The 24,312-nt window shown below is 61.7% G+C and overlaps 3 protein-coding genes across 4 annotated transcripts; 1 reads left to right on the plus strand and 2 right to left on the minus strand.

Annotated features, from left to right (window-relative positions):
• Nucleotides 1–1,243: 1,243 nt before the first annotated feature.
• FTSJ3 (FtsJ RNA methyltransferase homolog 3) lies at nucleotides 1,244–7,527 on the minus strand. Its single transcript, XM_026054466.1, has 21 exons — nucleotides 7,461–7,527; nucleotides 7,273–7,378; nucleotides 7,047–7,093; nucleotides 6,772–6,851; nucleotides 6,444–6,543; nucleotides 6,079–6,273; nucleotides 5,868–5,983; nucleotides 5,236–5,340; nucleotides 5,026–5,126; nucleotides 4,865–4,945; nucleotides 4,631–4,774; nucleotides 4,167–4,302; nucleotides 3,854–4,059; nucleotides 3,614–3,728; nucleotides 3,420–3,513; nucleotides 3,052–3,196; nucleotides 2,857–2,933; nucleotides 2,579–2,681; nucleotides 2,300–2,483; nucleotides 2,111–2,205; nucleotides 1,244–1,760 (listed from the first exon to the last, which is right to left on the minus strand). Exons 1-21 carry the CDS (start codon nucleotides 7,525–7,527, stop codon nucleotides 1,571–1,573), a joined length of 2,487 nt encoding a protein of 828 aa, XP_025910251.1. The 3' UTR covers nucleotides 1,244–1,570.
• A 695-nt stretch (nucleotides 7,528–8,222) lies between these two features.
• On the plus strand, nucleotides 8,223–11,813 carry PSMC5 (proteasome 26S subunit, ATPase 5). Its single transcript, XM_026054370.1, has 12 exons — nucleotides 8,223–8,319; nucleotides 8,595–8,666; nucleotides 8,937–9,006; nucleotides 9,388–9,485; nucleotides 9,600–9,656; nucleotides 9,789–10,019; nucleotides 10,098–10,224; nucleotides 10,403–10,593; nucleotides 10,700–10,798; nucleotides 10,890–11,000; nucleotides 11,115–11,201; nucleotides 11,502–11,813. Exons 1-12 carry the CDS (start codon nucleotides 8,281–8,283, stop codon nucleotides 11,553–11,555), a joined length of 1,236 nt encoding a protein of 411 aa, XP_025910155.1. The 5' UTR covers nucleotides 8,223–8,280; the 3' UTR covers nucleotides 11,556–11,813.
• Nucleotides 11,814–12,603: 790 nt separating this feature from the next.
• SMARCD2 (SWI/SNF related, matrix associated, actin dependent regulator of chromatin, subfamily d, member 2) lies at nucleotides 12,604–17,098 on the minus strand. Of its 2 annotated transcripts, XM_026054372.1 has the most exons (12): nucleotides 16,914–17,098; nucleotides 16,218–16,260; nucleotides 15,561–15,683; nucleotides 15,350–15,469; nucleotides 15,078–15,173; nucleotides 14,850–14,951; nucleotides 14,565–14,726; nucleotides 14,141–14,238; nucleotides 13,695–13,830; nucleotides 13,392–13,514; nucleotides 13,136–13,237; nucleotides 12,604–12,816 (listed from the first exon to the last, which is right to left on the minus strand). In XM_026054372.1, exons 1-12 carry the CDS (start codon nucleotides 17,087–17,089, stop codon nucleotides 12,763–12,765), a joined length of 1,335 nt encoding a protein of 444 aa, XP_025910157.1. In that variant the 5' UTR covers nucleotides 17,090–17,098; the 3' UTR covers nucleotides 12,604–12,762. The 2 variants fall into 2 exon arrangements, with proteins under 2 accessions (XP_025910157.1, XP_025910156.1); XM_026054371.1 differs by lacking the exons at nucleotides 16,218–16,260; nucleotides 16,914–17,098 and adding an exon at nucleotides 15,762–15,876.
• Nucleotides 17,099–24,312: the final 7,214 nt, after the last annotated feature.

Consider the following 24,312-nt stretch of genomic DNA (forward strand, 5'->3'; position numbering starts at 1 on the left):
TGAAATCCAGTTCAGGGTAACGCTGATGCCGGCTCCGGATCCAGGATGAAATCCAGCTCCGGCTTTGCCTCCCTCTGACTCCCGCTCCGCATCCAGCTCTGGTTCTGTCTCCAGCTCCACTTTCAAAGCTGGCTCCGGCTCCAGTATCAAATCCCGCAGGGCCCTCCCAGCCCCGTATGGAGCCCGCCGGGGTCCATACGGAGCCCCCAAGTACTGCTTGGGGCACTTAGGACCTGCTGAGGCGCAGAGGGGGCCCATGGCGGCCCCGCCAGGCCTATAGGGGCCACCCGGCCCCCTGTGGAGATGCCTCCTGAGCAGCTCTGCGAGCAGCACCCGTGGGCTCCATACAGGCCACGAGTGGCCCTCCGTGGTTCCRTGCGGGCCCAGGTGCTATGARGCTGGGCAGGCACTATGGGACTACRTGGTCCCCCATGGGTTCCATACTGRCCCGGGTGGGCTGTACAGGCCCCAAGCAGCCCGTGGATCAGTACAGGCCTGTGTGAGCCTTATGGGCCCCTTACAGGCCCCCTGCACCCCTGTCGGCTCCCTGTGAGACCAGGTGGGCGCTGCAGGCCCCGCTCGGCCTCCCACAGGCTCTGTACAGGCCAGGATAAGCTCTAGGGGCCCTGCACGGCTCTATGTGGCCCATGCGGGGGTCTGGGTGACTCTGACCTCCACCTCAGTAGATGTCTATTCCTTCTTTTAAAGTTGACAAAATGGATGTGATGAGAAATTCCAGCTACCTGGCTGTCTCTGCACTCCAGACCCAAACATGTTCCCACCAGACATCCGAGGTCTCGAGGGCAGGCACCTCACTCCCATTCCCAACTTTTCGTCTGCCCCAAAAGGATCCTGTGACAGCGTGGTTGCTTTGAGCACCTACTCCAGCAGACAGCTCTGAAGCCCAACCCATGGATCCTTCCTGTGCCTGGTAAACGGTGCACAGTTGGGGAAGGGAGGTGGCAGCTCCTGAGCAGCCCACACGCAGGTCAGTAACAGGCACCTCACCTTGCCGAGATACAGGACACAGCTGGGGCATCCTCAGACCAAGGTTTAATTCTGTTACAAATGAGCAGTTCTGTGCAGAGCAGCGTTGGGACTGATATTCACCTGCTTCAGAGCTTGGCCCAAACGGCTACACGCAGGGTGGCTCTGGGGACTTGCCTGTCACCAGGAGCTGGTGATAAACATGGTCCCAGGAGCCATGGTCCCTCCTGGGACAGCGAGAGCTGTTGTGGGTGCAGATTCTCCCAGCAATGTGACCAAGCTGGGGAGCAAGCGCGACCGCAGGGACCAGGACGTGCTGGTGAGCACTCTTAAGGGACTGATACCACAGAGCTGAGGCCAAATTAAGCCTCCCCGTGTATCAGCACTTCCAAGGGGCAGGAGGCAACGTCAAGTCAAGGCACTGAGGAGCTGGAATGTGTTGCTAGCTCACTGCCCCTTTCCCTGAGAGGATGGCAGGCCGCAGCTCCATCAGTGTCCGGSGGGGCAGCGCCAGCCCTGCTCAGCACCCTGTAGCCAAGGTCCAGGAGCCCAGTCCTAAGCTGGGCTCAGAATCCATCTCCCATCACTTACGGCGCTTTTTCTTCTGCTCTTTGCGTTTCTGAGCCCTCACATCCTTCTTCAGGCGGCTGTCAACCACCTTGAACTGGCCCTTGACCCCAGGGGGGCGGCGCACGCGTCGTCCTACGCCCTTCTTGGCCACCAAGTAAGTGACCTGCCGTTTCTCCTTGCCTAGACCAGCCTTCTTGTAGATGCTGCAGGAAGAGGGGGAAAAGTGAGACCCAAACGCCCAGGCTATCCACACTCAGCAGAATTGCCCTAAGAGCTTCACATCAGGCCCACACGGGGTCCCAGGCTCCACAGGGCAGCTGTGCCCCAAGACGGGGCTCGCCAGGACTAGCAGGCAGCTCCTGCTTGCTCTCCTGCTGTTCTTCTGCTTCCTCCATCTCCCCAACCCTCATCCTACCCCCAGATCCAGCCCAGCTCTTGCTAGTCCTGCTGGGTTACACCCAGGAGCTGCTCCCAAGCTGTGGCCACAGGGACAGGATGCTGCCATCCACCCCAGTGCAACCCAAAGCACCCAGATCCTGGCTCCACCACTCACCGCCGCAGCTGGGCCACTTTCTCCCGCTCCGAGATATCCACCGTGCTCACCACGGCCTCTGCTTTCTTCTTCATCTGCTCCATCTTCTTCAGCATCTGTAGGGAGAACAAAGGTCAGMGGCAAAGGAAATTGGAGGGACAGAGCAGCGGGGATGTGGGGGATGGAGTCCAGGCCCACAGCCCCACTCACCCGCCGCTTCTTGCGGGCTTTGGCCTCTGCTACTTTCTTGATGGGCCGGGCGTTGATTTGGCGCCAGCGCTGCCGATACTCCTCCACYGTCTGCCGGTCTATGGGGATCTGCTTGCGCCGGTGCTGCTTCTCCTCCTCTGTGAACCACTCAGGCAGCTCCCCCTCATCCTCATTGAAAGAGTATCTGGGGGCCAAATGGAGAGGCTGCGAGTGGGGCACAGGGTCCCCTGCCAGCCATCCCCATGCTACTCCCCTTCCAGCAACCACAGCTGTGAGTACCTGTTGAAGGAGTTGTCGATCAGGTCCCGTTTGGCCTTTTTTGAGGTGGCGATGACCGAGCCAAGCGCCAGGCCCTCTGCGTCCAGCACACGGGCTCTCTTCACTGTGACACACGGGTGCGTTAAAGCTTGTCCTGGGAGTGGCCTCAGGCCCAGAGGGCCAGGAGCCACTTGCCTTCCCCCAGGCCAGACGCACAGAGGCTGTCCTGCCTTCTGTCCCCAAAGAGGGGCTCAGGGTGTCACCTGGCATACATTGGTCCCGACTGCAGCCCCACTCACCTGGGTCCTCAATGGGCACTACTTCAAAGCCATCAGACTCATTCCGGGCTCGCTTCTTCCTCACTGCTGTCAGTGGCCTGTGGGGAGACAAGCTGTCAACACTGGARTGGGTGCAGGTTGGGGTCCCCGTGTTTCCCCTCTCCCGGCCTGCAGAACAGCACAGAGCGCCCAGATTGCCCCGCTGCCACCCCTCACCTCTCATCATCGCTGCTGCTGTCATCGTCACTGCTCTCCTCATCCTGCACTTCACCCGTGTCTGCTCTCGCATCCACTGCACTCTCAGTCTCAGTCACAGCTTCCTCCAGAGGAACCTTCTTCTGCCCTTTTCCCTTCACCTTGTCTACAGCACAGGAGCCAGTGAGTGAGAGCAGGTGGAGGTAAATCCCACGTCAGAATTTAACCCCTTTCTCCAGAGACAGGGCTCATTAATGGTACATTAATGCAGCTTTTTTTTAACTGTATGGTGTTATAGACTGGAAAGGATCTCCAGAGATCTCCAGCTCCAAAACAACTGCCCATCAACTCGCCAAAGAGTACCCCTGGAATGTACTCCTCACACCCACCTGAACGAGACTCCTGCTGTCTCTCAGCCAGCATCCGTGACTGTCCCAGCTCCAGGTCCTCATCTGCATCATCCTCGATGCCAGCAAAGGCATCCTGAGAATGGAGAACGCCAAGTCAGGGGATATAAGGCAGAGCTGGGGAGGAGACGTTGAGGCTGGGATTGTCCCATCGGTTCTTGGCCATGGAGACTCACCTTCCCAAACCACAAACTAGTCTGCCGTTCCTCCAGTACCGACTTCTCCTCCAGGGGTACCAGAAGTGGATTTTCCTCTTCCTCTTCCGCCTCCTCTTCCTCTTCAAAAGTCACCCTGTGAAAGACAGCAGCAGGCTCAGCGCACACAGCTAGGACAGGGTATTCCTCTCTTTCCCTCAAGTCCACCGACCTGCTCCAAGGTGAACCTTTGCCCCCAGAAGAGCCTCTCAAGGTTCTCACCTCTTTGCACCCTTTTCTCGCCTTTCCCGCTCCAGCTTCCGCTGACGTGCCTCTATTTCCACCAGCTCCTCTGGGTCCAGATCGCTGGCCAGGGATGCATCATCCGCTTCGTCCCCATCTGACAGACAAATGTCATCATCYGCAGGCCCCATCTCCAGGAGGGCGTCTGCTGAGGCCATGTCCCCCCGCACCACCTCATTCAGCAGCTGCAATAGGACAGAAACTGCAGTCGTGAGCAGAAGTCCACCTCCTACCTGCCAGCCAACATCCCAGTCYGGGCAGAGGCTCTCGGAACCCTCCCACTGTCCCGTACCTGGGTCTTGTGGATAGTCTGGAGGGAGAACATGCTATTGTCGCCCCCATCAGCAATGGAGACGCCAGGGAGGTCCATCTTCAGCTCAACCCGCTCGCGCTGCTTCCGCTGCTCTTTCAGGATCTTCTTCTTTTTCCTGGAAGAAAACATGAAGAAATGAGGTCACACTGGTCCCCGTGTCTCTGTGTCTCAGTCCACTGCCATGTTGCTGCCAGCCCAAAGAGTCCAAGAGCACCATCATGCCACCATGAGGGGTCCCCAACCTAGGAGCAAAGACAGCCCACAACAGCTGGCAACACCTGTCTGGAGGAGCCGATGGTCCTGAGGATCCCAGACTCACAACCAACACCTCCTCTTAGCAGGGGACAGGCCCTGACAGTACCACCTRATCCCCACACCTGGATGCCTGCTATGCCATGTCAACATGATCCTCCCCTAGCTCTCCTCATTTGAGTTGTTTTCACCTCTTTAGCTCTGCCAGCTCCTTTGCTTTCATCTCTGCCAATGCCAATTCAACCTCCTCTTCTTCTTTTGACACCTCATCAGCTGTGGCTTTTGGTGATGTCTTCTCTTCTTCCYGGCCTTCTTCCTCTTCACCGGAGCTCAAGCTGCCAAAGAGAATCAACTCAGAGCATCTCTTCTGGTGACAGCCTCAGTCAACTACTTCACTGCCTTGGGACAGCCCTGGTTTCTCCTACCTGATATCCAGCTCCTTTGCCTGCTCTTTCAGCTTTTTAGCCAGGAAACGTCGCAGTTTTGTCCTCCAGTTCAGCAGGGCTCTGTGCAGGGAGGCAGCCGGTTTGAGACACCCGCCTAAGCCCAGTGRGACTCCCTGTCCCAGTTCCAGTGTCCCCAGTACCTGAGCTCCTTGCGCCCCAGCACGCGGATGTCCTTGCAGCACTGCCGCAACTCCTCCGTGGTGGCACTGTGATTCTCCAGCTCTCCATTCCCTAGGGTGATCTGAGTGCAGCAGAGAAAAAGAGCTGCTATTCCCAAGCCCCTGTCCTGCCTCTCCTCCCTCTGCGGGACCAGGCTCTGTGGCCACTGAAGTTCCTCTGGCCTCACCCACCTCGTTGGCCTTGGAGAGGAAATCCACAGGGTTGGGAGCCTTGAGGAAGTCCATGAGGGTGAAGCGGCGGTACAAGGTCGTGTCACCATCTGCGTAGCCTTCTGCCTGTAAGAGAAAGGAACCTTAGGAGCCAGGCAGCATCAACTAGCCCTAGGTTTAACTAGAAGTTAAACCATTTCACATGAACTGTATCTAGCTGCAGCATCAGCCTAAATATGCCCAAGAGACATGGAGAGAAGAGCAGGATACTGGCCTCTCAAACTCAGTGAGGAACAGGCCCAGCTCTAGGCGGTCTCCTCCAGCCTCAACCTAACCTGAGATGCAGGAAGAGGATGGCAATACAAACCTGCAAAGCTCTGCTCCAAAATAAAGCTATTTCACGTAGCCATTGATGTCCTGAGCCCAAACACGTTTCACAGAGACATCATAGGGAAGGWTGCAGCACTGATCTACTCCTCCAGCTTCATGACTCTGTCTAACTGCAAGTGCTTTCTCTGCTCATCTGTCCCACAAAAGAGTTGAAACTGGGACGGAGGGAAAAGGGCCCCACAGAGCCAGGCCACAGCTATTCCCTGGAATCAGCTCTTTGCAGATGAACACTAGTCCACTTCAGGGACGTGCCATCCTCATACCTTTGGCTTCTTCTTGCTGATCAGCTCGCTCACGGACTTGGTCTGAACTTCCACCTCCTTGAAGGCGTATTTTGGATCAAAGAACTTGCTGTCAATTTTATCTGGAGCCTGATAACCTGTAATGAGAGAATCAGAGATTTCAGTAGTTTTCTCCTTGCCCTATCCCAGTGSCCCAAGCTGCCAGGGGCTGCAAGTCTCCCTGGCCACTCACCCTGGCAGACCACGAAGATCTCAGCGGACTCGTTGCGCGAGGCTTGGGGCTTGGTGGCCTGGACCTTACGGAAGAACTGCTGGAAGATCCAGAGCAGCGGCTGGTAGTCCCGGGAGCGAAAAACCTTGGTGATGAACCAGCCTCCTTTGCAGAGGAATTCACAGGCGAGTTTTAGGGCCATGAGAGTCAAGTTGGCTGAAGCGGGAGAAAGCAGCAGTCAAGCCAGTTGTCAGCTCTCCGTCACCTGGTTCCCTGTCCCACAACACATGTCCCCATCCACAAGGTCCTGCTGCAGCACGAAACAGAGCCGGCTTTGCCAGCCCCTGCAACGGCCCCAGGTCCCACGCCAGCCCTGAGAGCCCTACCTTGGGAGTAAGCATCGTGCACCCAGCTGGCACCCACATTGGGTGCTCCGTCGTTGAGCACCACGTCCACCTTCCATGTCTGCAGCTCCTTGCGCAGGGCCTGGGGGCCAGAGGCACACGTTAGACCTGCTAACACACACTGCTTTGCCTCTCCTGCCCCACAACGTCCATGTTTCCATGAGCCTGATAGCCTAGGCACTCAATTCAGTCACCTCTTCTGATCTTACCCACAAAACAATGCCTAATGAAAAGGGCTGCGTGACCTCCCAGCCTGGACAGACCTACTGAGTCCTGTAYCAACACACAACACTTGGCAGTGAAGTTCTACCTGGCGGCATTTCTCAGTTGTGATGTCCTCTTGCAGCGTGACCACATTGGGAATGGGTTTAATAGGAACCAAATCCACTCCTGGTAAAAGAAAGAGATGTCACTGCTGCAATTTCTTCCTCCAATCCAGTCTGCATTTGCAGCTCATTCCCTCCCTGTACCAGGGCACCCAAAGCACCCTTGGTCACAGGCAAGGACTGCAGTGGATGCCTCAGTCTCCCCTGGGACACCCCTACCCACCCCTGCTCCAGCTCAGCGCAGAGTCCCACCACTCACCAATGATCAAGCTGGAAACAGGCATGAATTTGGAAGCCACCTGTAACCTGTGGAGAGCAGAGAGGGTCTAAGCCAGAGCAGGATCCCACGAGATCCCCTAGCTGGGGTGCCTGCACCTTGGGGATCTCGGACGGTAGCCAAGGGAGCGAGTTCCCTTGTGCTCTGGCCCATCCGGGTCCACGGGACGGCAGGTGGGGACACCTCCGGTGACCCCAACGCCACTCACCACCCGCCGGGGGCCGCGCACAGGTCCAGCAGCGCCCGGGCCTTCTGCAGGAACTGGAACTTCCTATTGAGCTGCAGGAGCTTGAAGGAGGAGCGGGAGCGGAAGCCTGCGGGGGGGTGGGAGAGTGAGGGGCYGCAGATCACGGGGGCCGTGGCGGGGCTCCCGCCGCCACCCGCGGCGCCGCTCACCCGTCTCCTTGGCCAGGTGGTAGAACTTGTCCCGCCGGCTCTTGCCCACTTTGCTCTTCTTGCCCATGGCGGCGGCAGGCCGGGGAGCTGCGCTCAGATCCGCACCGGCACCTGCGGGGCGCGGGGCACASGGCTGAGCCGGGGCCTCCCCGTCACCGCCGGTGTCCCCCGGGCCCGGWGTCCTCCAAGGCCCGGGCCCCGCGGCCCCGAGTGGTCCCCAGCCCAGACCCCATCCCTAGGCCCTACCCTTACCCTAAACCTGGCCCTGGCCCTGGTCCCGGCCCCTCGACCGCCCCGCTGTCCCCGCGGTCCCCGCTCACCGTCGAGCACCCGCGTGCGCGCCCCACTGCTCCGGGCTGCCGTCCGCGAGGCGCCTCACTTCCGCTTCCGATTGTCCTTAGCCACCATCTTGGGAGGGTCCTCTCSTTGATAGCTCCCCGGGTTGGGCGATAAGGCGAGCCATTCGAGTGCCGGGAAAGGAGAAAAGGGGAGGTGCATCTCTTATAAGGTGCATCTTCAACCTGCTCCCAGCTCACTATCGTTTTGTGACACTGATAAGCAGCATTTGACCTTACCAAGATGGCGGCAAAAGCGTACTCYACGTAAAGAAGCCCTCTCTGCGCAGGCGCGCTCATGCAGCTAGCGCTCCACTGCGCACGCGCCCTCCCATCTTCCAGACGTTTGTTTGTTTGGGTGCTCCTGTGGGAGGGCGGAAGTGACGCCACACGCTGCGCGCGGCGGGGGTGGGGGGGACGGTGTGCAGCGGAAGGGACGCCGCGGCCATCTTTAGTGCAGGCAGCGTCGGCGGCGCCGGTGCCCGATGCCGGCGGAGAAGATGGCGGTGGACGGGCCCGAGCAGGCGAGGCCGCGGTGGGGGCTGTGGAGGGGCCGTCGGCGGCCGCGCCGGGCCCGGCTGTGCCGCGCGGGGAGCGGGACGGGGCCTGCGGCCTGGCGGGCGCCGTGACTCGGCGGGTCTCGCCCCAGCCTTGGGGCGGGAGGCAGCGGCCCCCGGGCAGCGACCGGGGCCGGGGGCCGCGGARGAGCGAGCGGCGCCCGCAGCCACGGAGCGGCCCCCGGGCTGCTGAGGGAGGAGGCCTCGTGGGGCCCGTCCCGCTGAGTGCGCTTCTCCGGCAGATGGAGATGGACGAGGGCAAGGGCGGCTCGGGGCTGCGGCAGTACTACCTGTCCAAGATCGAGGAGCTGCAGGTGAGGCGGCCCGGCCGGGCTGCAGCCCCTCGCGGCGTCCCCGCGGCCCTTCGTTTTGCCCTCCCCACGGGCACCCGGCCTGGGGCTCTGCCCTCCCCGCCATTGCTGCCGCGCTCTGGGCACGCGGCGTCGCCGGCTCCCCGGCACCGCGGCCTCTTTGGAGGCCCTGACCCGGGCTGGAGGCTGCTCCCTGCTCTCAGGTGCACAGGCCCCGAATGCTGCGTGCGGTGCTGAAACCTCAGCCGGGCTCTTCTTTCCCTTCTTTTGTAGCTCATCGTGAACGAGAAGAGCCAGAACCTGCGGCGCCTGCAAGCTCAGAGGAATGAGCTGAACGCCAAAGGTAGAGCCCTTCTCTCGCCCTCCCACCTGATCTGCAGCCGTGCGGTCTCTCCTCGCTGCGGGACTACGTGTGGGACTAGACTAGCACATCTAGTGCTGCTCCTGGGAGGCCCCAGCTCATGCTGAGGGGGTGGTTTGCTCTGAGTTCCATCTTCTAGGTGTTTTGCTCCTCTGTTTTCCCTTTTATGGTTGCCCTTGTAGTTAGAGGAAGGTGGGCACTTGTTGGGTCTGCCCTACCCCATGTCTGCTCTGGTCYCAGGGTGTCCCAAAGGGCGCTCTAGGGTGTGTGCCTCCCCTCTGTGAGGGATAGGGTGCCCTCCCTGTGCTGGGAGCCCGTGGCTGGGCCGAAGGGCCGTGCCGATGCCTCCCTCCCCGTTCACAGTGCGCCTGCTGCGGGAGGAGCTGCAGCTGCTGCAGGAGCAGGGCTCCTACGTGGGCGAGGTGGTGAGAGCCATGGACAAGAAGAAAGTCCTCGTCAAGGTAGGGAGCTGAGGCTGTTTGGTGGCGGTTGAACCAGCTCTGAGGAGCCGCTGGGGGTACTAAATGCGTGATGTGTCCCATAAATGACTCGTGGTGGCAACTGCTGCGTTCCAGGTGCACCCAGAAGGGAAGTTTGTGGTGGATGTTGACAAGAACATCGACATTAATGACGTGAGTGTGTCCTGGGGGTGATGACTCCTGCTGGGGTGGCCTGGTGTTTCTTGCTGTGTTCCCCCAGCGTGGGGTGGCTCGGGAGGGCCGTGTCCGGGCCAGGCACCAATGTCCCCTCTGGCCTCGGTGCAGGTGACGCCTAACTGCCGCGTGGCCCTGCGCAACGACAGCTACACCCTGCACAAGATCCTGCCCAACAAAGTGGACCCTCTTGTGTCCCTCATGATGGTGGAGAAGGTGCCCGATTCCACTTACGAGATGATCGGAGGGTTGGACAAGCAGATAAAGGAGATCAAGGAAGTGATCGAGCTGCCCGTCAAACACCCYGAGCTCTTTGAGGCCCTGGGAATTGCCCAGCCCAAGGTAAGTGCCGCACGTGGGGGCCCGGGCAATTCCCGTGGGGGGGACGAGCGCCCGAGGTGATGGCCTGGCCCCTTGCAGGGCGTGCTGCTCTACGGCCCCCCCGGTACAGGCAAGACCCTGCTGGCCAGGGCTGTGGCCCATCACACCGACTGCACCTTCATCCGCGTGTCGGGCTCCGAGCTGGTGCAGAAGTTYATTGGCGAAGGTAATCGCGCGTGGGGAGGCCGTTCACGCAGCGACGGCGGCTTGGGCCCCGCAGAGAGCTCTGAGGGTGCTGGGGGGCCTCCAGGCCGGGCTCACGGGGCCCCAATGTCACCTGCGTGGTGTCCTTGGAGCACCCGCCCTGGCGCCTGCGCGGGCTCAGCCCTCCCTGCGCCCCGCAGGTGCCCGCATGGTGCGGGAGCTYTTCGTGATGGCGCGGGAACACGCGCCCTCCATCATCTTCATGGACGAGATCGACTCCATCGGCTCGTCCCGCTTGGAGGGCGGCTCCGGCGGGGACAGCGAGGTGCAGCGCACCATGCTGGAGCTCCTCAACCAGCTCGACGGCTTCGAAGCCACCAAGAATATCAAGGTACAGGGGCTGCCCCGTTGGGCGCTGAGCTGCCTGGGGAAAGGGACACTATCCAGCTGGCACCAAGGTGGCCCAGCATGGTGACAGCTGCCACCTTCCCGTGCAGGTGATCATGGCCACAAACAGGATCGATATCCTGGACTCGGCTCTGCTGCGCCCAGGCCGCATCGACAGGAAGATYGAGTTCCCCCCTCCCAACGAGGAGGTAGGTGGCATGTCCCAGGGCAGCGTCCCCTCTTGTCGCCGCTGCGCGGGAGCACCCACCAACCCYTGTCCTGCTGCCGCCGTCCTTGCAGGCCCGCTTGGACATCCTCAAGATCCACTCTCGGAAGATGAACCTGACCCGAGGCATCAACTTGCGCAAGATCGCGGAGCTGATGCCGGGGGCGTCGGGGGCGGAGGTGAAGGTGAGGCGGGCGCCGCGGGCCGGGCGGCTGCGGGGGCGCTTGGCCGGTGCCCCCCAGCCCTGGTTGGGGTGCGGGAGCCGCCTGGCAGAGCACGAGCTGCCCCTTCCCTCGCAGGGGGTGTGCACGGAGGCCGGCATGTACGCGCTGAGGGAGAGGCGGGTGCATGTGACGCAGGAAGACTTYGAAATGGCTGTTGCCAAGGTAAGAGCTGGGCCATCTGTCCTCTGGGGTGGCATCTGCTCCTCTTGCTTTGCCCTTCAGCTACCTCTAGAGCACCCAAGCAAGCGAGGGGTTGCCCCGGGCAGGGCTTGTCCCTGCCTATAGGGTTAWGTTGGGAGTAGATGCCAAGATGGGCCTGAGGTGACCCCAGAGTGGGGGYAGCTGGGGCTGGTGGCTCAAGAACTGGCCCCTTGGAGGCTGCAGCTCCTTGGTTGGCGGCACCCTGGGGGTGGGAGCAGGGTTGGGGACAGAGTTGGAGCCACCCCTCTCCTCCCGGCACAGGTGATGCAGAAGGACAGCGAGAAGAACATGTCCATCAAGAAGTTGTGGAAGTAACRGCAAGGCTGGGGCCGCCCCTCCCTTCCTGTTGGCTAATAAAGTGCTGCTGCAGCCAGGTCTGGGTGCTGATTTGGGGCCAAGGTGGGAGGAAGGAGGAGATTGAGGCAGCTCCACCCCAAGAGAGACCCCTTGCAGACACAACAAGCACCTGCTGCTAACTGTTTTTATTAGAAAATATCCAAAATAGACAAAACGGTTACACAAGAGGCAGAGCAGAACCCCTGAGCCGTCCAGCCTGGGACTGTAAATGCCCCCCCGTCTGCCCGCGCCGAGGCCGAGGGCAGCGGGGCCGCAGTGGGGAAGGCACTTGAGCGGGGCCCGCGGCTGCTGCCCCCGCCCGGCCCCTGCGCTGCCCCCAGSAGCTCCAGTTATCAAAGCCCCAGGCCCCAGTGACCTCCAGCCCTCAACAAGCCCTGCCTTGCCCACAGACTCCTTGYGGCAGAGCTGCCCCTCTGCCCTGTGCACCTGGGGTGGAGCACGGGGGAACTCGCTACACCTGTGAAAGAGCAGGGGGCCAAGAGTCAACTGATTGTCAAGAACTCAAGACTAAAAACTTGGTTACATATATATATATAAAAAAAAAAAAAAGAACAGCTTAGGCCGAGCCAGCCCTTGAGAACACCATGAATCCACTGCATAGATTGAGGCAATGAGTGCACTAAGTGGAACTCAATATATTAATCAAATACAAACCCACTGTACAAAAAGCTTCCTTTTTTTTTCTTTTTTTTTTCTTCTCTTATAAAACCTGTTCACAAAAATAGTGCAAAACATCGGGTACCAGCAGGGCTGGCGTTTGGAATGGACAAACTTTGGTTGAAGAGGAGGGCCGGGGAGGGGGGCGGCAGGGCAGGCGGCGCCTCCCGCTCCAGCCCCTCTCCCTGCTGGGTGATTCCAGGAGGGCTTTGGCCAGAGCCAGGCAGAGCAGGGGAGCGCGGCAGGGGCTGCAGTCGGTGCTCGGGGGGAGGCAGAAGCGGCGCGATGCAAGAACAGAAGGTGTTAGCGCAAGAGAAGGGGCTGGGGGGGAGCGGGGGGCCCTCCCTGCTCTGCTCGAGCTTCCTGGCCGAGGGGAGCCCAGGGGTGCTAGTGGCTCCGGCTCCCTGCAGGCACGTAGGCTTTGTGCAAGTGCTGTATTTGATTCCAGTAAGAAGCAGCCTGGGGCTCAGGCAGCTGCGAGAGGAGAGAGCAGCTCCCGAGCCCGCCCTTAGGTGAGGCGGATCCCGAGCACTTGTTCCAGTTCCTGCCGGCGCTGCTGGACCTGGGGGACAGGAAGGGGGTGTGAGGCAGGGAGGGGGACGCGGTGCCGGCACCCGCTCCCAGAGTGGCAGCGTGTTCCTGGCGAGCAGTTCCACCCCTTCAGGAAGGTACCGATAGCAGTTTGATCTTGTGTCCAACCTYCCCTTGTGATGGTCCCCCCTTTGTCCCCAGCTGAGTTTTCCAATCTCAAACGCACAAGGACAGCAGGAAGCTTCAAGCTCCCCCTTGGAGGAGCTCTGGGGACACAGTGGAGGAGGCCAGGGCTGGGGGACAGGGGACACCAGGGCAAGGGCAGCCCGAGCCCGCTGCGAGGAGCCCACCTTGGCGAAGATGTGTCTCCCCACAGCCTCTTGCGCCCAGGGCTGCTGRTAGAACTCGGCTCGTCTCTCCTCCTCGGGGTTCCCGATGACGTCCGTTATGATCTGAGCAAAGCAGGGGGCACAACGGGGTGAGCACCAGGGCCGCTGCCCTCCCAGCTGCATCGCGCAGSCCCTGCTAGAGCCCAGCACTGTCCCTGCACGGGGGACAAGCGGCTCTGCTCTAGGGCCCTGCTCCTCTCCAGCGCCAGCGTTTTACCTTGAGGTCCCTCCTCTGGGACTTGATCCATTCCTGGATGAATTCCTGGGGGTTGTTGCTGAAGCTCAGCATGAAATCACGCTGCGTCTTCAGCTGGTTGATGGACTCGATGGTCTCATGGATCTAGGGAGGTGACAGGAGGTGAGGGGATGTTGGGGAGGTTGCTGAGAAGTAGCTAAATTTGAGCAAAGTGCCCCAAAACGCAGCTGACACCGAGCTGCTCCCAAGCTCCATGCAGCCCTGAGGCCAGTTTAACCGCAGGAATCCCAGCGCTGYGCCTGGACCCCGTGTGTGTCCCCGCACCTTGGCATCCAGGGAGGCAATCTCCTGCTGGTTGGTGGTGGAAGCCAGGAAGTTGCTCATCTGCGCTTTGAGGGGGTCGTCCACCTCCACATCGATGTCATAGCAGGCYGTCTTCTTCTGGTCATTGGGGTCCACGCTGGGAGGAGACAGGGTGTGAGGGGAAGACTTCCCCAGCCTCCTCCCTCCCCAGAGGAGGGAATATAACCCCCTCCACACAGCAATACAAGACCCCAACACCACCCAGCCCCACCTGATTGCCCCCCAAAGCCCCCCAACCCCATCTCTTCTASACGACTAGTGCTCAAGGCTGCTTTGGGCTTGAGGCCTCATACAACCTGTGAGTATTGCCCACAGCCCCAGTGCCACCGCATGGGACAGTCCACCTGGGGGTGACAGAGACCACCAAACCCCTGGGAATCCTGCYCAGCACTGCCTCGTGTCCCTACCTGATGGTGTGGTTGATGATGATGGGATCTGGGTGCTGCAGGAGTCCTGCCAGCTTCATGGGGATCTCCGAGAAGCGCATGCGGATGCAGTTGAAGATCTGCGGGCCCAACAGAGCGCCTGTTATCCCTTCAGCCACCCCGGGGAACCCACTGGGGCACCCGCTGGCACCTTCAGCCCGCTGGGGGAAGGGCCAGGCAGGAGAGGGAGAACTCGTCCAAGCCCAGTTTGGGCACCRCGGCTTGTGGATGCAAGCCGGGGCCCAGGGAAGCGCGGCCTAAACTGCAGAGAGTGGCCTGGGATGCCCGTCTCAAGGTAAGGAAGAGCCCAAATACATCTTGGAAGTCCAGACCAAGTCTGCGAGGGAGCTGATGAGCAAGAAGCAGCCAAAGCGGCCGGGAGGGCACAGGCAGGAGGGTCTCTGACCTGGCGGAAGTAGCGGTTGCAGTTGATGTACTCCTTCTCGTGACTGTCCTGCAGCTTGTTGTGCTTGATGTAGAGCCAGAGCGCCTGCATGATGCTGGCGCGGGTCTGGGTGTGCACCCCGAGCAGGCGAGCCAGCCGCGGGTCCAGTTTGTACTGTGGGGGCTGCGGGGACACGGGCACGTCGGCATTAAGGGCACGGGGGGCCTCGAGGGATTCATTCTGCCCCCCACAGCCCTGGTCTTGCACAAGGGCAGCAGGGCACAAGCAGCACCCGCGCGGTCCCACCTGGTGATCCAGCATGAGCAGCAGGGTGCATTTCACATTGACGTCRCCAGGACGCTTCACTTGGAAGCCGTCGGTCTCCTGCGTCGTGGGCAGCCGGTGCCACTGCCAGAAACCAGGGGACAGTGCTCAGCTCCAGGCCCACAAGGTGCCTGAAACGCCCCCCACACCAGCGTGCGCAGGGGCCCAGCACCCACAGGGCAACAGCAGCGCCCACGGGGTGCACCCTACCTCCACCAGGTGGTTGTCCGGCCCATACAGCTCTTTGTCCAGCTCGATGACGAGGCTCTTGAAAAAGGAAGAGAACTTCCTCTTCTGCTTGCTGGGCTGCAAGAGAGAGCGCGAGAGGCCGCGTCGGACACTGCCAGACATGCAGGACACCCGCCGAGGGCATTGGGGAGCCCAGGGGGCTGSAGCGATCCCAGACGGGCTCTCACAAATGAGCAGAGACTGGTTTGTGACTCTGGCCAGACTCTGCCCCCCATCCCAAGGCAGGTCCTTACATCCTCCAGCAGTTTGCCTTCCACACGCAGCTCCCACGAGGCCACGCGCTCACCGCCCTCCCCTTCTTCTTTGGCCGGGGTGAAGGTATTGGAGATGTAAATCCTCAGCTTCCGCTTTTGCTGTGGAACAGAGCGAAAGGCAAAGGGATGCTCGGAGTGAGGGGAGAGCCCCCGGAGCAGCACCCACCTCGCCGGGCCCCTCGCCACCTACCGTCAGCGGCTTCTTAATGGCCTCCTGAATCTCCATCCTCTTCCGAGCGATGGTTTGGTCCAGTTTGCGCTCAAAGGCGAGGAGGTCCATGTAAGCCTGGGATTCTGGGACCAGCTCCCGGATCTGTCAAATGGAGATGGTCACTCTCTCACGTGCTGGGATCACCATGAGCATCCCCCCTCTGCAAAGCCTTCCACAAACCAGGGAGCTGCCCTGTGGAGCAGAGYTTGGAGCCTGCTGCTGTGTCCACAGCGTGCACAGTGGCACAGATGGATCAAAGTATCCCTAGGGTGCCCAAGAGGGACCCCAGGGCCCCAGAAGAGCTCAGGAGCTACCTGGGCTCTGCACTCCAAGGCATTGCTGATATTTGTCCATCCAAAGTCCTGCTTGCCCAACCTGTGCACACTCGGAACCTCTCCTGCTAGCCCAGGTCCTCCCACAGGGCCCAGCAGATACAGCAAAAATCTTCCAGGTCAGTTTGGGACAAACAGTTGGGACAGTCTGGCACAAACCTGTGCAGACCTTGCTCAAAACCAGTGAGATCTTGCACAAGCAGGGCTCCTGCCTTGCCGGGGCATGGGGGGACACGACGCAGAGGCACCACCTCCTTCCAGCAGCTCAGTTCCCTGCCACCCAGCCTGCCCACGCAGCACTCACCCTCTGGGGCAGGACCTTGTCAGCCATCTTCCTCCTCTTCACCCTGCAAGAAACACGGAGGCGCTGGAAAACAACCAACCAGAGCAACCAAAATCCAAGGAGCAGAAGCCCTCTGCACATGGGACACTGTGCGCCAGGTGGGAAGCAGCTGCACAGGCCAGGTTGGAGGAGCAGCCTCCTGGCTGCACCCGCAGCATGGACAGGGCCAGGCTCTAGGCCAGGGAGCCCTCTTGCAATGCCAGTGATTTGAGGAGTGCCCTTCCCGAGCCTCCCTGCGTGCTCTGGGAGCAAAGAAAGGCTGTGAGAGCCTCCAGCACCCAAGTCCTCGGGTCAGAGCTCGAAGGCAAACTAAGGGAGGACAAGAACCCTGGGCAAGCCAAGGAGGGACGTGCAGAGCCCCGGGGAGCTGCAGCCTTGCTCAGAGCCCTTCAGCTCCCGCTGGGCTTGCAGCTTGCCGTGGCACCACGCTCTGCACCCCGGTYGCCTCCTGCGAGGGAGAGGAACGGCTGCCAACTTCACCCGCGCTCCTCAGAGCCGGCAGAAGGGGAAAGAGGCCGGAGTTTGGAAGCGCAAACATACACGGGGGGACTCTGCACGTCCTGGCGCGGAGATCAGAGAGYGGGCGAGCGATCCCTGTCCCCATCTCCCCCCGCCGCGTCCCGTGCCAAGCTCGAGGCCGGGACACCGCGTGCTCACCCTCTCCTCTGGGCGGGCAGCGGCGGCTGCGCCTGCGGCGCCAGCAGGCGCTTCCTGAAGGGATCCATCATGGCCTGCGGCAGGCCGGCTCTCAGCGGCGAGGCGGCTCCGTAGGGCGGCGCGCCCGGCGGGCCCACCTGCAGCCCGCCCATGGGCAGGCGGCTCCCCGGCGGCATCCCAGGGCGCTGCGGGGAGAAGGGACACACGGACACGTCAGGCCCGAACCGCACGGCTGCTCCAGCGGAACCGAGAGGAGCGGCAGCGGCGACCAAAGGGGCTCCTGCCCTGGCCCGCTAACTGGCACGGAGGGAGGCTCCCGGGGTCCCGTGGGGATCCAGGAGCAGGACTAGGTCCACGCGAGGGCCCCGGGCCATCATCCTGCTCCTCYCGGCACGGTAAGAGATGCCGGAGCTGGAAGGACTCATCACCAGCGTCTGCAAAGGCCCTGCGCTGGGGACGCCGAGGCTTCCTCTCCGGAACGTGCCGCTTGGGATAGACGTGACCCGTGGAAAGGCGTTGGGTTGGGCCGCTTCCCAAGAGCGCTGTGCACGAGGTGGGAACCAGCCCCCGGCCTGGGGCCAAGGCAAGGGCTCTGCCCAGGCCTAAGGRAGCAGCTCAGCCCAGCTCTGCAGCCGCCCTTGCCGTGCGGGCCACGAGAGGCGCCCGCAAGGCCCCCGAACCCAGCGCCTCCCGCAGCAGTGGGAGCCGGGGAACATTCCGGGTCCCTCGCCAGGTGCCGCCTGCAACCCCCACGCTCGGGGCTATGGGTTCCGTGTCCTGCGGAGCCCCGGGGTAGCCGTGGTGCCCGCAGCTCCAGCCTCGTGGGATCCTCGGATCCCCGCGCTCGCCAGCAAAGCCACCGGGCCAGCTGAGCAACATTGCTGTGCTGCCGCAGGCTGCTCGGCCTGTTGGGACAACCCTCCGCACAGAGAGGATCCGAGGAAGCCGCCTCACCCCAACGGAGCAGGGAAGCCGGCCCGGAGAGCTCGACCACGGGGTGCTGCCTGGTTGACTGCGGGCATCAACGCAGCACGAACCTGGCCCATCGGGGCAAGGGATGGCCCAAATATCCCCCTGCTCTGGTGGAGCAGCTACCGCAGGTGCAAGGAGCCACCGGGGCGGTTACCGGACAGCAGCCGGAGCCCAAACCCGCCGGTCTCCTCTGTGGCGGAGCAGAGGGGCTGTGGAAGCGGTCGGGGCCGTGYGAGCTGCTGGGCAGCTGGGGAGGGCTCTCCGGAGCGCTGGGAGCTGGGGGAACATCCCCAGGGAGGCGGCCAGGGCCCCGAGCTCCACACCAAGCTCCGCACCGAGCTTGGGAAGCTCCACACCCTGCTGCTGCCTTGGTCACATCCCTGAATCTCTGCCCAAAAGACAACTTTGATGCCATCCAAAGTAAGCTTAGAAGGTCTCCGAGTGCTCACAAGCACCTCGCAAGTGGACCTCTTGTCCAAAGTCTTCTCCAAGTCCATGGATGTTATGCACTTCCAAAAAGGGACCTTCTRTTGGCAGGAGGACTATCAGCACAGGGACAAACACATCTTTTAGACTTTACTTTAACACGTCTTGCACAAATAACCAAGAACCATCAGCCACTGTCAAGCTGTCGGAAGGGAGAGCTACAGCCCATCACAAACATATTCGATCCTCCTAATGAACGGAACGGAAAGGAACGGAAAGGAACGGAAAGGCAGAATCCTCCCTGCAGGCTTTGCAGCTCACCGACCCGCAGGCACCTGGAGGCTGCAGGATCCCGACACCGAGCTCCGACAATGCAGCCCTAAATCTCCAGCTAAGCCATTAAGCAGCATTACAGCCCGGCGGGGAAAGCCTGCGTGCAGCAGCCTCCCCAAGCCCTGGAAACAGCAGGATGCAAGAGGCTTAAATGGAGGAAATTTTATTAAAGCGGTTCAAGCCAAGATGACCTTCCCCAGCGCCTTCCCGGCTAATCGYGCTCCTTCCATCAGGACGACTGCTCCTGCCCGGCTGGGCCTCGACCTCCTCGCCTTGCTCCTGCCCGCGGGGCGAACAAAGGGCACATCCCGCACGCTCCCTTCCAAGGAARGACCTGGACGCCATCCCGAGCTCCCCGCAGGGAGCGAGCAGAGCCAGTTGGAGCCGGGACAGAAAGCAGCTTGTTTCTGCTCCCTGCCAAAGCGGAGCGGACGAGCGGGGCTGGTTCAGCCCAGGGCAGCGCAGAGGCCTCCAGCGCCGGGGAGCTCTGCGCGCCGTCRGCCGCAGTGGGACGTGACGTGGGGCTGGCGAGCTGCGTAGAGGACGGTGCCTCGCGTGACCGGAGCCTGCGCGCTTGCCAAGGGCCCCTTCGGAACGAAGGGCAGGCCACAGATCAGATGCTGCTCAGCCAGCAAATAAGAGGAAGAGAACAGGAGAAAATAGAGGGCAGCAATAAATCGAAGGAGGATGTGGAGGAAGCAGCCTGGCTGGAGAGCAGGTTTGAATTAAAACAGCAACGCAGAGAACAGCTCAAGAGCCAAGCAAGCCGGCAGCCCTGGCCTCACAGCTCCCCAGCGAAGGCAGAGGCTCTTCCGAGGACTGTCCGTATCGGGAACGAGGACGGCCAGGGAGCAGGACAGTGGCTGTGTGAAGGGCTGGATCGCGGCTCCCGTCCCGCTCCGTCGCCATCGTGGTGCGGCCGAGCGCGGCCCTCGCTCTGCCCGGAGTTTTGCCTTCAGGAGCTTGCAGTCGTGGTGGTTTCCTGACAACTCCCCARACGGAGCCATGAGAAGGGCTCATAAAAGGAAAAATTATATAGATATATATAACACAGAAGATCGGACGGGGCTTTCCTGACACGCATCCGGGCTTGTTCCGTGCAGGAGGGCGCGATCGCCCTCTGTACACACTCAAGTTTAAGGAGCGGAGCCCATGTGCATTTCCACCCGAGGCTTTGGAGAGGCGCCAGCCCAGGCTCTTCCTGCAAGTCCCTTCAGGAACCCTGCGAGCTCCTTACGACACAGACCCTGCTCCAACAGGCTCCGAGCTCCAGGCTCATCCCGGGGAAAGTGGCAGAAGCTGAGGCCAGCCCCACAGCGCCAACAAAGCCGGACCTCAATCCCGCGGCCGTGCCTGAGCCTCGGCGCTGACGTGCGAGCAAATCTACCTTGGGTCTCACACGGAAGCAGCTCCAGAAGCCCCYGCGCTTCTCGGATGAAAACCGAGCACCAGGAAGAGCCTAATGGGCAATGGAGCAGCTGAGGGAAGYGGGGATTGAGGCCACGCGCCGGCAGCGCAGGAGGCCCCAGCTGGTGTTTGGGTCTGGATGAACCGGTCCGTCTGCAGCTTCGCGTCCGCAGCTGCTGCAGGTCAGGGCTTCTGGCCGCCTCACCACGAGCCGAGGAGGCAGCAGAGCAACGTTTGGGCCGGGGCCTGAGCGGTTCTGCTGCCCTGGGCTCTAGGGAGGCCCTCAGAGAGAGTGGGGAAGGCAGCACAAGCACCTGGGGCTCGCACAGGGCAGCGCTCAGCTCACGCTTGACGATTTCTAGTTTTCTCAGCAGCTTCCCCCCACCACGAGGGCTTGGCAAGGGTACAGAACTGAGGCTTGACCTCAAGGCCGGGACTTCCACCTAGCACCGACGTGCYGCGATAAACTGTTCTCCCTGAAAAACGTCGCAAGGAAAACAAGGCCAGCACTCTGGGACGTGGCGGGAACAGCCTTGTTTGACCCCCAGTAAGGGAGGGAAACCTGGAGAGCTCTCGAGAAGCTCCTGCAGGGTGGAGGAGTTCAGCAGCACGTGCTGCAGATGTTTCCTTCCTTGCAGACCTTCATCTTCACTTGGCCTCAGCAGAAAGACAGGGTGCCCCGGGTTCTGGTTCCGCCTTCCTCTCCCCGCTGCCCCAGCAGGAYGGTGTTGATCTGCTCTGCATCATCCGTCGCTTAATTCATCCCTGATGTGGAGTCTCTCTGCAGAAACCTGCTTTGGAAACCCGGTCCCGCAGGACGGGTGGGGTTGTGCAGCCCGAGCTGCCCGCGGCGCCGGGCAGGAGCCGCAGTCCCGAGCTCTGCTGCGGTGCAGCCCGGGCTCTGCTCCCCGGGGCCACGCTGAGCCACCCCAAAGCTCCCCCAGAAGTGCTCAGAGAGCAAAGACGCTGCTTCTCCCTTCTCTCCCGTGCTGCGTATCCAGCAGCTGAATCCCATATCCCGTATCCACAGCTGCATCCTGCTTAGAGAGACCTGTGTCTTTGCTAAGGCCCCTGGCAAACCGCAGGGATGGCAATGCCCAGGCAAGCCCTTGTGCAAGGGGGCTCCTCGCACAGCTCCAGCCTTGGTGCCAGCATCTGCCTCACTGCTCCACGGCCAGAGCCTTGCACAGGCGGAATCCAAGCAACTGCAGCCTCCTGGGGCCTCGGAAATGGTCCCGCCAGCAGTTGTTTGGATTGCAACAGCCCTCCGATGCCATGGAAAATGAGACTCCTTCTTGTCAGCAAGCGCCAACGAAATCCTTTCTAATGGGACACTTATTTAACTCTGCTTTTTGCCACYGAGCTGCTCCAGCAAAGCAGCAGCCCCGGGGCAGGGCGATGTCTTGTGCGGAGCCCACACGGCTCCGCAGGCCCCACGTCACAGCCGCCGTGCCAGAATCCAGCTCCTTTCCGTCCGCTGCATCCACGTGCGGGAAAAGTCTCCTAAGCCCTCAACTAGCAACCGAACAAACAGAAGAGACTCCTCTTCTCGTGGAGGTTGTCCTGGCAGCACAAACTGCCCGTGTCCTCGGATGCCCATGGCAATTCCCATCCATCCGGCGAAGCAAGAAGGGCTGGAAAAAGTTCCCTCTGCTCGGGAGCTACCTGGACCACGGCTGCTCCCCTGCTGACATCCCTGCTTATCTTCACCCTCAGGACCACGTTGGAGCTCCACCACGTTCCAGCCCCCCGGACACCTCTCCTCACCCCCTTATCTTTTTGCTCCTCGATCCCTGTTAGTAGAGCCAGTGGGATTCAGTTCCCAAGGGATCTTGAGGGTGACGCTGCGACCTGCTTTACGTGGAAGCTCCGCGCGCTGCCCGAGCTCAGCTCCACGGCCGTTTCCCAAGCATCCTACCAGGAAAAGCAGCCCTCTCCCGGCTGCGGCAGGCGCGGGAGCGGCGTCTGGCTGCTCCTCCAGCATCAGCAGGCCCCAGGGATCTGCTCCCACCACGTGACACGGCAGCGGGACGCGGCCACGGTGCCAAAGGGAGGTGCCGCCTTGGATTCTCTGCTGGAGCTGCTGGTGAATAACCAGCAGACACGAGGATGCCAAAGGATTAACGGACATTTAATAATCCACTGATTAAAAAGCCCCTAAGCGCTGCCTGGCACACATGAGAGTCATTGAGGGCCACCGTGTCCTCCAGTGCCCAAAGAGCGAACTAAGCTCTGTATTAAAGCAAGGGCCTAACAGAGCAAACGGGGGCCTGAGCCACCAGCGCCCTGAGCCGGGGTGAYGGGCGCCTCAAGCAGCCCAAAACGGCCAAGCAAGGAGCAGCCGGGTCGGCTACGGCCGCGATTCCCGGCGGGCACCGTTCCCAGCCCGGCGCGGGGCTCCCGCAGCCCCCAGCGCTCAACCACGGCCCCCGTTGGCCCCGGGGCCCAGGCGGGTTTTGCAACCCGCGGGTCAGGGCTGGCCGAGCCGCGGCCCCTGTAACGCTCCCGTCGGCCTTGGCTCCCGTCCCCTCCGTCGCTCTTCCGCGTATCGAGGCTGCGCGGGCCGCTTCCTCATTCTGTAATAACAAAGTTTACCAGCTGGAAACTCCCTCCGTTTGCCTCTTGTTTCTCTCCCCCTCTCAAGTCCGAGCTCGCGCGAATAAAGCGGCCGCTCTGGAGGGGGCTGTCGGCACAGACCAGTTGCACAACTGGGCTCCTCCATTTCCAAAGCGCGTCTGGAAGAAATCACCCTCGGTCAGGAGCTTGGGCTCCTTGGAATAACCACAACGGGCACGGGGAGCAGCTAAGCGGAAAGAGCGCGCGCGGGGGGAACCGAAACTCGAGCGCTGGGGAAAACACTCTTTGCAAAACATGTTTGGGCAGAAAAGGCAGCCGTTTTCCCTGGCTTTGGCTTCTTCCCAAACAAATCCACTCTGGAGGCCCTTGCATAGCTCTCTCCTTCCTCCCCAGTATCGCCGAGCACCTGCTCTGCTCCCCCACGACCAAGTGCCCCCTTCAGCATCCGCTTCCCATTCCTCCTGCTCCCCACGTGCTGCCCTCAATGCCTACCCCTACATTGCCAAGAGCTTCCTCTAAATGTGCTCCGAGGGAGCTCGGCACGACGGGAATCAACCACAAAGCCGGAGCGGGACTCACGGCCTCTGCTTGGGCCTCCTCTGCTCCAAAATTGCTGCTTCTCAGCCCAGCAGAGGGGCTCCCGCTGCCCGGATCCGGAGTCACTCCCGTTGCTTCCCGGCGGGTGCTCACGGAGAGCCCCGCTATCGCTCTGCAATGCTGCAACCCGCCAAGCGTTGGGCCGTGAGCAAATCCCACAGCTGCCTTCCAACGGCTGGAAACCCCAAAAAAGGGGGAAAGATGGAAGCCCACGGAGGCGCCGACGGAACCAGACCCGCGGCGAGGCCTCCTACCTGCTGAAAGCCGCTGGGAAAAGAACCCAGCCTGGGATTTCACCRGGAGCCTCTAATATTACCTGTGCTGACAGAGCAGCCACCTTAAGAGGTCAGCGTTCGGAGCAAGAGTCGCGCAAGAGATAAAAATCTCCAGGCATTTTCTGGAASCTCGGAGGAGGAGAGCGGTTTGGCAGCCGTCGCCGCCGTTGTTTCTTTCCAAAGGGATTGGGAACAGGGGCCTGGCTCCGAGCTCTCCCTGGGCGCTTGCTCCCAACAATCGGTGTTGGAAGGGCTGCTCGGGGCCGGTGCGGGTCCCTCCRGCCTCRAGCGGGGCCACGTGCCGGGATTYGGGAAGCGGGCGCCTTCCTGCCCCRCGTCCCCGAGGGGCCGTGGRGATAACAGGGCCACGGGGATAACAGGGCCACGCGACTCTCCCYGCCTCTCCGCAGGGCAGCGGCCGGTGCCGCGGGCGCCGCTCCGAGCCGCGAAGGCGCCGCGCGCCCTTCGGAGCCGCCGTCCCGCGGAGGCCGCACGGGCCCGGTCCCGCTCCCCATTAGACGGTGCCGGAGCGAGGGGTTCCCCATGGATTCGGAGCGTGAAGCCGGCGCTGCCGGCCAAGGGGCACCCCGCACGGGGAAATGGCGCCACGAACCTCCCACGGACGGGACACTGTCCCGAAGGGGGCTGGGGGCACCCACGGGTGCCCGCGACCCCCCATGGGGCCTGCCCCCCCCCCCCGTGTCCAGCAGGCCGGGAGCCCCCGCTCGTGTCCCGCGTGGGCCACCCGAGGCCGGCAGCGAGCCCTGACCCCGGCGCAGGCCTCACCTGGTACTGCGCGGCGGCGGGCGCCA

The sequence above is a fragment of the Nothoprocta perdicaria genome, unplaced genomic scaffold (assembly GCF_003342845.1).
Source record: "Nothoprocta perdicaria isolate Ctin4 unplaced genomic scaffold, notPer1 scaffold_121, whole genome shotgun sequence".
In the NCBI taxonomy this organism is placed as follows: Eukaryota; Metazoa; Chordata; class Aves; order Tinamiformes; family Tinamidae; genus Nothoprocta; species Nothoprocta perdicaria.